At 48.9% G+C, this 12240-nt stretch overlaps 1 protein-coding gene across 3 annotated transcripts in view; it reads right to left on the bottom strand.

Annotated features, from left to right (window-relative positions):
• LOC116450804 (vascular endothelial growth factor receptor kdr-like) overlaps positions 1 to 12240 on the bottom strand; it is a 120747-nt gene that overhangs the window by 42267 nt on the left and 66240 nt on the right. For all 3 annotated transcript variants that reach the window (XM_032123603.1, XM_032123604.1, XM_032123602.1), the window contains exons 11-12: positions 9960 to 10065; positions 1779 to 1887 (exon numbers count right to left, since the gene is read on the bottom strand). In XM_032123603.1, the coding sequence (XP_031979494.1) occupies positions 1779 to 1887; positions 9960 to 10065 (215 nt within the window). The remainder of the gene's footprint in view (positions 1 to 1778; positions 1888 to 9959; positions 10066 to 12240) is intronic.

Raw genomic sequence — 12240 nt, forward strand, 5'->3', positions numbered from 1 at the left:
AAAGTTTTCATTCCTTTCTAATCCAGAAACACTATTTTTAAATACAGCCCTTCCAAAAATCCAGTCATGCTCGGTCAGCATCTGCCTCTTCCCCGGAACAGCACAGACTCCCAGTTTCCCCTTCACAGGCTGGAATAAGCCTGTCTTGCCAAGCCCTGTGCACCTCCTGGTCTGCTTTGGTGGAAACATTCCCACCAGAACCATTTCAGTAATTTCACCCAGTGATTCATTTCCTTCATAATTAAAACTGCATGATTAAAACACTTGTGTCTCAAAGCATTGCTAGATGGATGTTAAAAAAAAAAAAAAAAAATTGGAATATTAGCTCACTGTGGGTGGAAAAAACCCCTACATATCTTTATTCCTAAAATAAACCAGAGTTGTGCAAGGTGCATGGGATGATCCAACCCTTTGGATCTGACCTTATCCTTGTGGCTTATTGAGTTGCTGCAGCTTTGGGTTTAGTCACCAAATGTGGGAGTTCTGTGAAGAGCTTGGGTAACCCACCCGGACATAACAGCTGGAAGAATTCCCAGCAGGACACTCAACACTTGGAAGTGGTGAGGTGTAAAATTAATAGCTGGTCTTCAGCCTGCCTTGGACATGTTGGGGACCTCTGATATCTAAGCTGTATCTCCCCAAAGTGCACCTTGAAGGGCATTTTCCTAAGTAAATAAGAGTTAGAGCTTTGGGAAATATCTTTTGGAGGCTGAAAGCTTCTCCTGCCCCCATTGGGGCAGCACAAAGGAGCTCTACTGGAGGTGAAACCTTTCCCTGCATAGCACCAGCTTCGTTATTGTTGGATGGCATTTTTCCTCCTGGCACTTGTGTGTAACACCAATGGGAACAGTGAGCCCTTTTTGGACAGCAGGGTTTGAAAGGTGCTGGATTCCTTTGGAGCAATGGAGTCAAACAATCCAGGAGGGAAGAGAGATCCCTGCCACGAGCGAGCTCTGCCCTCCCAACTTTCTCCACGGAGAAGGAACCAAGCAGTGAGAATCAGACATTTACTTTCTGCACTCTTTGTCCTAAAAATCGATATTTTGATGCAAATCCTGCCAGCCAACATCCACTCATGCAGAAAGTGAGTGCAGAAATGTTTCAGTTTTGTTCTGGGTGAGCACTTGAACAAGGCTGCCCCTGGACTCTCCTCTCTTTTTGAGCTGCCATCTCTGCTGAAAGAGTTATGTAGATCTTGATCTCACTCCTAAAGAATTCCTGTGTTGAAAGGTTAAGCAGATATTTGTTTGGATTTGTGTTCTTTGGAGAACCTCCTCCCTGCAAAAGGGCACTGCGAAGGCCAATGGCCCAGGCAGGGCTCCAGTGTCACTGTGCAATCAGCCCAGGACGGGGCTGGATCCTGGCCTTGCTCACCTTTGCTGTGGCTGCTGATTTCCTTGGAGACCAACCTTTCCCCTGGCTCAGGGAGAGGCTCCAGCCCTCTGGAAGACCACAAAGGCCTCAGCTTTGCCAGAGGTTTCCCAAGGTCAGCACTCAAATGTCACCAGTGTTGCTTTAAGACACAGAGAGAGGGACTTGGGGCTGCAGCTGCATCTGGAAAGGGCAAAGGGACATCGGGTCTGATGCTGGACATGTGCAACTGAGCTGGATCCTGCCTTGTGTGGGGTGAGGAGCCTGGGATTGCTGGATTGGGAGTGCTCCAAAACACAACACACAGAGATGGCCAGGAGTCTGAACCAGTGCTCACCAGCCCCGTCAGACTTCCAGGGAAATCAGAGCAGCAGCCTCTGCCTTGGTGTGGTGTTTCTGTTGTTTACCTGACACGTAGAACTCGATGCTCCGCTCCTCCTCGCCCACCTTGTTGGAAGCCACGCAGTAATAGAGCCCCGAGGCGCTGCTGTTCTCCGTGGTGAGGGTGCTCACGATCTGCCAGGAAACAGAGAACAAGGACTGGCTCTGAGGGTGGGGCAGCCCTGGCAGAGTGTGTGGGAGGGTAGAAAAACTGTTAAGAAAGCTGTTTCTATTTAATAACAGGTGAAGGTCCCAGACAAGTGCTCCTACTTGGTTTTTGTCTCACATCATCTCGACCCAGCTGATTCTCTTCCCTCCTCAATCCTAAACCTTCCCCTTCCTTTTTTCCCCGTCTCACCCATGAAAAGCAAAGTCCTCCTTCAAGACACTGCCAAGGTCTTTGTGTGACAACATCAGCAAGAAGCTGAACTGAGGAGCTTGGAGAATCCATCCAAACACAGTCCCACATCCATCTATTCTCTTTCCTGCCTTTCAGCTCTGGGGTATGTGGGGAATATCCACGTTTGCATGGGAAGCAGGTGATTCCTATGGATGTGGTACAAAGAGTATTGCAGGATTTTGCTTTTCCCCTCGGAGAAGGGAGGGAAGAGCATGGCCTGGGAGTCCCTTGATTCCAAGACTGTTCCTTGGAGCCACACAGGACTCATTCAGCAAGGCAGGAAGCTCTGGAGAAGCTGCCAGTGCTGCAACACTTGGCAAATGCAGAAAGGGAGGATCAGGGAGAAGGAAGGAGCACTTGTCCCGAGCTTCACCCCATGGGAAAAGGAGGTGGTTCTGTTACTGCTGGGGCTGAACTCAAACATGTCCTCAAGAACCCGTGTTCCTTAAACCTCCCAAGGCTCTCGCTGGTGAGGCCCAGCCGTGTAGCACTGCCCTGTCCCTCTCAGGCTCACACAGGAACATCCACAGGCTGTGGCTTTAATTATTCCTTGTATTCCTTTGGACTTAGCAGGAAAACTGGGCCTGACCCACCAAGACAAAGATGTTCTTGCAGGATTGCTCTGCTTCCCCTGCAGCCATTCACCTGAGGAGCTCTGAGCCCTCACATTTGGAACACATATGACTTTCTTTGCCATCCTCTCTAAGGCCTTTGAGAATCAAAACTTATAACACCCTCTGGCCCTTTGTCCTTATCTCCAGAGAGCTCTTTGAAGTGCACAGAAGCATCTCTGGACTTTCTTTTTAATATCCTAAACTAAATTCGCACAAGACATTCCTTTGCCCTGCCTAAAGCTGCCCCATGAGTGTGTCTATAGCTGTGTGGGATGTATTTTCTGAGTTATTTAAGATTTGCTGAGATCTGGCACTTTAAATCCCGCAGGGAAATGAGTTCCAAAGGTTTTGATCCCATGTGCATTTGACATTCTAATGGTGAGCATTTTCAGCAGAGTAAGGGGTGAGTGGAAAAGGCTTTATACTTTTCATGGGCACCAAACACAAGAACAGGGAACCCCCAAATTTAGGGGTGAAAAAGGAGAGCAGCAAACCCAGCTCCCTCTGGTGTCTACCACAGAAAGAGCTGTGCACTCCTGAGCGATTTATGATGTGAAAACAGCTCTGCCTTGGCTATAAAAGCAGCCTGGCCATAAAAGCAGCCTGCTCCTCCTCCTGGTGCTGTCCTGGAGCAGTGGCCCGATGCCACAGGCTGTGAACGAGCACATGTTCAGAGCCCTGAGCAGCAGCCACTGCCTTTGGAATTCCTGCTGAATCAGGACCAACATCTTTGTTCTCATGGATCTGAGGATTTCATGTTTGGGAAAAGCCAATGTAAATGTCCATGCTGAGGACAGGAGGGGATACATTTGGACAGCTTTTTAACAGCAGTTAGTCTTCCTAAGTGACAGCTCTAGCTGGGAAGTGGAGGATAACGCTGTAGAGCCAGTCAGAATCATAAAATATCCATTTTGGGACATGTCCAAAATGTTCGGGGTGACACTGGGGCTCTTCTAAACACTGATGCAATGCCTCAAGCTGCTTGGTGGCCCAGAGGTAAACGCTCATGAGCACACACACACACAGATGCTGACATCTCCAGCTCCATAACTCAGGAAAGGTCTGGTGGGGCAGTGGGAAAACCAAAAAAAAAGAGCAAATAGCTATCCTGAGACCTCACTGGGGCTAATCTCAGTCTTGTCTAGATATGAAGGTGAAAAAGATGGTAAATGACAGTGGGAAACAATCTGGGGACAAATTCTTGGGGGAAAAAAACTACTGAGGGATAGAGAGAAAGTAATTTTCTTGTTTGGATGCTCCAGTCGTTGTCGTGCACTTGGATACCAGCTCGTTACACTCCTGAGCACCACAGACAAGGCACTTTCCTGACTTGGCCCTGAACTGGCACCTCCCAGAGCCCTCCAGATTGTGACTTTTAAACCAGCAGCATCCAGCAGAGATCTTCATGTGATCCCAGAGCTGGCAATTCAGGATTTTGAGTGATTATCTTGTAAGATGAATCCCTTGGAAAGATTGTGAATCATTATTTCACTCCAGCTGTGTGCTCCTGGGTAAATCCCTGAGCCTGACAGCCCAGTTATCTTTCCAACATCTGAAATAAAGTTCTCAGTGGTCAAATTAACCTAATCCTGATAGGTTTGGTAGTTGAAATTTGAAATTTGTGAGTATTTGGTCACAGTGGCAGGTCGGGATAGGGATTTTGTTCTTCTAAATGCCATCCCTAATGAAAAACTGGTTTGAACTTGAGCACCCAAACTCAGGGATCTTCTCCCATTGTTAACAGTGCAAACTGTTGCTCTCTGCAGGGGCACAATCCCAAAATCTGAGGACCTTTAGTAGACAGTGGAAAAATTCTGAGGGAATATTCCTGTGTGTGCTTAGTCCATGCACCTGGAGAAGCATTTTCCACTCCTGGAATCAGAGCCAGGGTAGAAAAGCTTGAGACATGTTGGAATGAGTCCAGAGGGGCCACAGAGCTGCTCCCAGGGCTGGAGCCCCTCTGCTGTTGAGCCAGGCTGAGAGAGCTGGGAATGTTCACCTGGAGAAGGGAAGGATCCAGGGAGAGCTCAGAGCCCCTTGCAGGGCCTAAAGGGGCTCCAGGAGAGCTGGAGAGGGACTGGGGACAAGGCATGGAGGGACAGGACACAGGGAATGGCTTCCCAGTGCCAGAGGGCAGGGCTGGATGGGATATTGGGCAGGAATTGTTCCCTGGGAGGGTGGGCAGGCCCTGGCACAGGGTGCCCAGAGCAGCTGGGGCTGCCCCTGGATCCCTGGCAGTGCCCAAGGCCAGGCTGGACACTGGGGCTGGAGCAGCCTGGGACAGTGGGAGGTGTCCCTGCCCATGGCAGGGGTGGCACTGGATGGGCTCTAAGTCCCTCACACCCCAAACCCTCTGGGATTGCACAATCAAGGCAGGGCTCACCCCACAGCTGCTTCTCTTGCCTTCTACCCAGAAAACCCAGAGCGCAGCACTCTCTGCTAAGCTGAATAATGATGCTGTAATTGCCCTAAAACTTTGTGTCTCTGCACTGAAAATGCCATTAATGAACTATTTACAGCCTGGAAATGTGCAGTTTCCAGTTCCCCTGCCATGTCCCCAGCTGCCAACATGCTGCAGCCACAGGTGGCTGTCCCAGCCTCAGCTTCTGTGCAGGCAGCACTGGGACCAGGCTAATTAATAACAAATTATTGGCATGTAGTGTCTAGACATCTTCCTAGTGGGAGCTGGATGGGATCCTGGCAGCTCACTGCACACCAAACACCACACATCCCAGTCTGGACTGCCTGGGTTGGATTTGGAATTAAGGGCTCCATTTCCTATTTCTTAACCCAAAGGCCACCCAACACTGTGAGCCCGAGGAAGGGATTATTAGCTAATAAATAATTACTAGGAAAGAATAAACTAAGTTTAAAACTCAATAAGCAAAGGAATAAAATGACTGATCTCTGAAGAACAGCTCTGACAACTAAATAGAGCTTGCTGCTGGGAAAACTCCTAATGGGAGAGTTCAATAAAGTCCATATGTAATGTTCCTGAACTGATAAAAATAACTTATTTTAGAAGCAGCCAAATAACATTCCCCAGCCGTGCACCATGAGTGTTTTAAGACATCTTGTAGTAAGGACAGAGCAACGAGACCTTTTTTAAGCTGGAGCCAGCATGAATTAATATCTCTTGTTATTCCTTGCTTTCTCTTTGCTTTGTCTAATCCCTCCCTCCGAGAGCTTTAATTACCAATTCTTCCTCTTTCACTTCGTTAGCTGCCCGTGGGCGAGGATGAGGAGGGGAAAACATCAGTGGAAAACTTCTCAGCTGTCTGACTCTGGCAGAGCTGGGCTGGAGGTGGCTACAGGGAGATGGAATTATAGGAACTTCACCAGGGACCCTGCACAGAAAACATTCAACTCGCTCCTAATCCATCCACTTGAGTGGCACACAATAACACTTGTTTGCAGAGCCTGACAATCCTGATCCAGGATCCGAGTTCATTCACTCAAAACACGCTAAAGGATGGACTGAGGACGAGTGATAAGAGAAGTCTGGGAGCTGGCTGAGGACTTGCAGCTTTGCTCCCATCTCTGGCAGGGGGTGTTTCTCTCCCTGGGAAAGGGGAGCAGCCAGTGCCTTCCTCAGGGTGAGCAGAGCTGTGCAGTCAGGAAAGGTGCTGGACTGGGCTGGGAACTGGGCAGACTGGAGGTTTGAGGTGCTTCTGGAGGAACTGTGGCGTGGAGGGACTGCTCACCTGGAGCAGGTGGGTAAATCCTGGCTAGCCCTGAGCAATTACCACCCCCTGCTCCTTCCTCCAGTGACGGCAGCTCTGGAATTCAGGAGCCAGGGAAGACAAAGAGCCAGTTCTGATGTCCCTGCTGCTGGCCAGGCTCTCAGCAGACCCACCAAGGACAGTGCCATGTGCTCCTGTGCCTGGGCAGTGCCTGAAACACCCGGGCTGGTCTCCCAGGGGGTGCTGCTGTGTCCCAACCCCGTCCCTGTGGCTGTGCCCCGTCCCTGGCACAGCCTGGCATGACAGGGCTGGAGGAGCTTCCTGAAGTGACAGATTTGAACAGCCTGGCTGAGCTGCTCACACACTTTTCACCACACACATCCCACTGCTCTAATGTAGTCTTTTTGTTCCTTCAGGAGGGCTAAACTTGGCATTTTTGGGTCAGTTTTCTTGAGTGGTTGTGAATTTCACCAGCAGAAATGTCCACGTGGCCCGGCCACTCTCATATAGACATGAAAGGGAGAAAAGAGATGAAAAGAACCCCCCAGTGGGACTGAATTATGCATGAGCCTTGCTATTCTCCTCTGCTGGTCTCAAGCTCAGGCCAGTTTGTTATTTTGCTAACAGGAAAGAAAATAAAATAGCAACCTAGCTCCTTGTGACTTGAAAAGCCAGGCAATTCCTGCAGTCACGGGTGTTACACCTGGTGTGAAAAAGGAGATTCAGAGGAGCCATGCAGTGCTTTAAATCCCAAAGTGAGTTCAGCATGGGCTCAAAACCCCAGGGAGAATGAACCTATCCCAGTGCAACTGCCTCGACCCCTGTCGGACCAAAACTTCACTGAAACCCATCATTACCTCAACCATAACCACACACTTTTCCTTAGGAAATGAGACTCAGGCTTAGGAAGGCAGGAGGAGGTGAAATTCACTTCTCTGTCTGTGGAATACTCATGGAATAATCATTGTGAGGATGATGACAAGAGAGCTCGATTTTACATGGCACTTCTGTCAGGAGATGTCTGAAGAGCTTCATGTGATCAAAGAGCACCAGTGGTTTGCTGGAAAAACCCATGCCTGCTGCCTTGCCAGCTTGCTTTGGGCAACTTCCTGCATCTGATGATTCCAGGGGAGTTATTCCCATGTTTTTAGCAGCTCTAAACAATTAATGCAAGTTTTCATATATCACTGGACCAGCTTTTATTGCTGCAGCTGCCAATGGTGAACTCTTGGTGCTGACAAATCCTAGAGCCCAGGTGAATTCCACCTTCTGCCCAAGACTCCAGTGCTCATGGGACTGGCTCAAATCCCACAGGAAAATCCCAAACCTCAGCTAATCCCAGGTTCCTAACACAGCTCCTGAAAGCTCAGATTCCAACATCTTTATTATTTCATCTGCTTGGTCAGTGCAGATGAGTTATTTGCTGGGATATGGTGGGAATGGATTGGGCTGTTTCCTATCTGTTCCATTCCTGGTGGGAATAACGACTGATAAAAACTCAAGGAAAAGTCTGAAGACTTTTTCCTCAGTGTCTTTTTTTAAAATGATATTTTTTATTATAAAGATTCCAATTAACACAGAACCTTGGACTTCAGAAAGGGGGAAGGACAGGAATTGTCTGCAATGTAAGCAGGAAGACCAAGTGCTGAATGCTGAGATTCCTATAATTTAGTTATATTCATTTGAATAACTCTTAATCAGGACATAAAAATTAATAGAAAATGCCTCAGACTGCGTTTTCAGCCAGGGAGAAAAATAATGAATATCCCATAAATTGTACAATTATGCAGCTGGTAACTTTAATCATGAAATATGTAAAAGCTGAAGTTAAAGGGCTGTTAAAGGCTGAGCTGCAACCCTTTAGAACACATCTAAAAATGAACTCTTGGGGATGCCAGGGGAGTGCAGAAGGAGCAGAGGTGGCTGTGCAGGGCAGAGAGAGGAGCAGTTGGGGAACAAGGAGATCTTTGAGGACTCCACGGGGTCCTGGTGTGGAGGTTCCCTCGTGGTCCTCACTTCCACGATTCAGCAACCAACAAGTATTTTTTGAGCCACAGCAACTGTGAAACCCTTCACTTTTATATGGGGACTGAAAGAACTTGAAGAGTGATCATAAGACACAGACCAAGCTCTGGGACACCAGATCATGTATTTAGACAGACTGTATATCTATATCTATATCTATATATCTGTGGAGACAAACAGTAGCCCTGAGAGTCTCAAAGCTCTTGTCAGCCCATGAAGCAACAAGAAAGTCTTAGAAAAAGAAGAAGCTTTGAAGGTAAATGTCACCAAACGCCATTTTTAGAAATAATTAGCACTTTTTAGAGAGCTGCTTTTACCTAAGATCTAAAATTCTTAAAGAATACACTAAAGCCAGATCTTAAGGGGCACTATGCCATCTAAATAAATTCAATTTATAAATATCTCCCAGCAATGGAAAAACTCAGGAATGAGAGGCGAACACTGATTTTCTCCTTCCCAGCCCAAGCTCCATGTTTTCAGAGCTCTGGTTTGGATTATGTTTAGAACTGGAAAGTCTCCCTGAGAAAGAGCAGATGGCTGAGGCACTGATCCTGACAGATGCTGATTTAGTCTGGATCAAATCCAGAAGAGCACTTTAGCTTTGTGCTTAACTTTAAGCACAGGAGTAACTCCAGAATTATCCCATGCTCAAAGGTGAACCAGGATTTGAACAGCAGCGTCCAGCACCTTGCAGGATCAGACACTGAACCATCTGGACCATCCACCTCCAAAGCTGCAGCTGCAAACCCACTCCTGGAGCCAGCAACCCCTGCAAGTCCAACAGGTAATCCCAGCCAGAGCCCAGCAGAGCCAGGAGGCCCTGAATCCACAGCAGATTCCCAGCATGGACATGTGGATATCAGCCAGTAGCACCTGGGGGACACTGAGCAGGCAATTCCTGGTGGGATCTCTCAGTTCACGCAGGCAGGGTGATCCCAGGGCTGTTGGACAGGGAAGCAGGCAGGGAAGTGTAGGAGGAAGGTTTTCCCTCCTTCCTTGTCCCAGTGAAGTGGTTTCAGCCCAGGACCTGCACACTCTGGAAATCAGAGCAGGTACCTGTGGCCCTGCAGGGCTGCACAACACACACTTGGTCAGCTCCTGCTGCTGGGAGTAGGGAAAACAGGGCAGGACAAAGGGGGCAGGACAAAGGGGGACAGGAAAAAGGGGGGCAGGACAAAGAGCTCTCCAAGTGTTTAATGAACTCAGAGTCCTTATCAGTGCTCATGACAGCACCCCTCACACTGAACCACTCTCACACTTTCTCAAGACTGAGGGAGACACGGAGGGTTTTGACCCCAAAGTCTTGGGAGAGTTTTAAACAGGGCGTGTGACATCATTCCCAAAGCCCAGCACTTGTAAACAGCAGAGATCTGAGATGATCCCAGCGCTGGGGAATTCCAAGCATGCAAAGAACCCTCAGCAGCTTGGGAACCAGGAGCTGGGGGTGAGCATTCCCTGACATCATCCCCATCGTCCCACACATACCTTTGGTTTATCCCCCTGCCTCATGGGGGTGTTCTCAATGCTCCTGATCTTGTTTCCTACGACCGTGTTCTCCCGAACCGTAACTTTTGGCCCCTCAGGATTGCACCTGGAGGTAGAAAAGCAGAGATGGTGTTCAAGGTAAGCAGGGAGGTGTGTTGGAGCGAGAGAATGTCAGTCTTAAATTATAGTCATAGGTCTGAAAAACTCCCCAAAGCTGTTGCTGCTGGAATCTGTTACTTCTTTGTGAAATTCCTCCATTCCTTCTTTGCAACACTTCAAAATTATTTACAAAGCACCTTGACAGAGGCAAACAAAATCAGTTCATGACCAGCAATGGACCCCCCCCAAAACTTTCCAAAGATTGAAAATGGAAAATACTGGACAGCTAATTCAATCATGTCAGTTTAATCTGGCTATTATAAGTTATCTTTCCAAATTCTTAATGCCCGTCACTCCAAAGTGCAGGGAGGTGGATGTCGCTGAGTGTCTGTCTGTGCTCAGCTTCCAACAGGAAGTGTGGGCTGAGGGAGCAGGAATGGATAAATTCTGGGATAGTGACAGCAGAAGGCTCCTTTAATGCTGCACATTCCACAGGTATCAATCTTCATTTTGGAATATGGGCAAGGAGCAGAGTGTGAAAGATGTCATGTGGGAAGGTCCAACTGCACCATCCAGGGCAAGAAGCTTTCCTGTCTTTCTGAACTTGGAAAAACTAAGCAGAGACACAGCTCTTCTCATTCCTAGAAAAGCAAAGGCTCTGAGCCCACCACGGGGTTTCAGGAGGTGAAATGAATATGGACTTTTATAGGTGCTGACCAAGGGCTGATGCTGCAGAAAATTCATCCATAAATCAGCCAAAGGCACACAAAGCACAGGGGCAACACCCTGGGTCAGGGGAGGGTTTACAGCTCTCAGAGGGGCCTAATTAGAAGATGTCTTGAAGGACTTCCTGCAAGGCACAATCCTGTCCCGAGGATGAAGGGGAAAAGCTCAGAGGAAGTAAATCACATCCCAGCTCTAAGGGACAATGCTGGTGCTCAGGGATTCAAAGGGCACTGCTGAGGCAGAGTGGGGGGAGAGAAAGAGAGAGAGAGGAAGTCAGACAACAGAAGGAAATGGGGGCTGTGTCATTTCCCACAGGAATCCTCCTCCAGCTTCTGCTGCAGAAAGATAAGGCTGCCCCTGGGGCCAGCAGAGGTAGAGCCACTCTGCAATTGTATTTAAATTGATAAGATCAGAGAGCCAGAGAGCTGCAACAAGGGTTATGTGAGGTCCTCTGCCACCAGGTCACTGGTTTGGATCTGGTTTAATTCGGCACCCATGGCCAATTCTCTCCCCCTAGACACAAAGGTCTGGAAAAGATTTTGGGTCATCTCTGTGGCTTTCCTAGAGGATGCAGAACCTGTTTCCACGTGGTGTTTCCACCCTGCTCTTGTTAAGCCCCTCCCAAGCAGAGCCCCTGTGCCTCCTGCTGCCCTGCACCTCCAACAACGCCAACAAATCCCCGGGTTTATTCCCACAGGAGCAGAGTAACTGCGGGATACCTCCCTGGGCAGGCACACAAGGTGCCTCCCAAGCTGAGACTGGATCTCCCAACATCTCTGTGCTGCACCAGAGAACCTGGGAAAGGACTCCTCCACGTTTTTCCCCTGTCTCACAGTTTGCCATTCACAGCAATAAATGAGTGAGAAAACAAGGCACCATCCAGCAATTTTCCCTCTCACTTTCTAGACTTGTCTTCATTTCTTTTACGGATGGAAAACCTGATTTCATCCCTCTCACTGCAGGGAGGAGCTGAAGTGGTCAGAACTGTGCAGGACCTGGCTCCTGCATGTGCCCAGGAGCTACCAGGGAAGCGACGGGGCATCAGCCAAGGCCTCTCTCTGCAGACCCCTCTGCTCAGGGAACTGCAGGAGCAGAGGGAATGTCTCCTTTAGGCAAAGCTCCAAAGCCATCCCGCCTGTTCCCTGGCCTCCTTCCTCTGGCAGCTCTGACCCAGTGACTTTGCTGTGTGTTCACACCTCAGCCTCCAGCACAGAAGGGTCCCCAGTAAGACACAGTTCCCTCTTCCAGTTTCTGGGACACAGAGGCTGCCACAGGAGCCTGAGCTCAGCGTGCATGAGTGAAGACAGCCCTTGGGAAGTGCCATGAATCCCACATGGATTTAAGGAAGCCAAGCCTTCAGCAGGTTTGTCTGGCAGAGCTTGCAGGGCAAAAGGTTTGTTAGCTCTGCCCACAAATCCTGCTGGTTTTCCTTTGTCAGAGCATTCACGGCATTCAG

The sequence above is a fragment of the Corvus moneduloides genome, chromosome 14 (assembly GCF_009650955.1).
Source record: "Corvus moneduloides isolate bCorMon1 chromosome 14, bCorMon1.pri, whole genome shotgun sequence".
NCBI classification, from domain to species: Eukaryota; Metazoa; Chordata; class Aves; order Passeriformes; family Corvidae; genus Corvus; species Corvus moneduloides.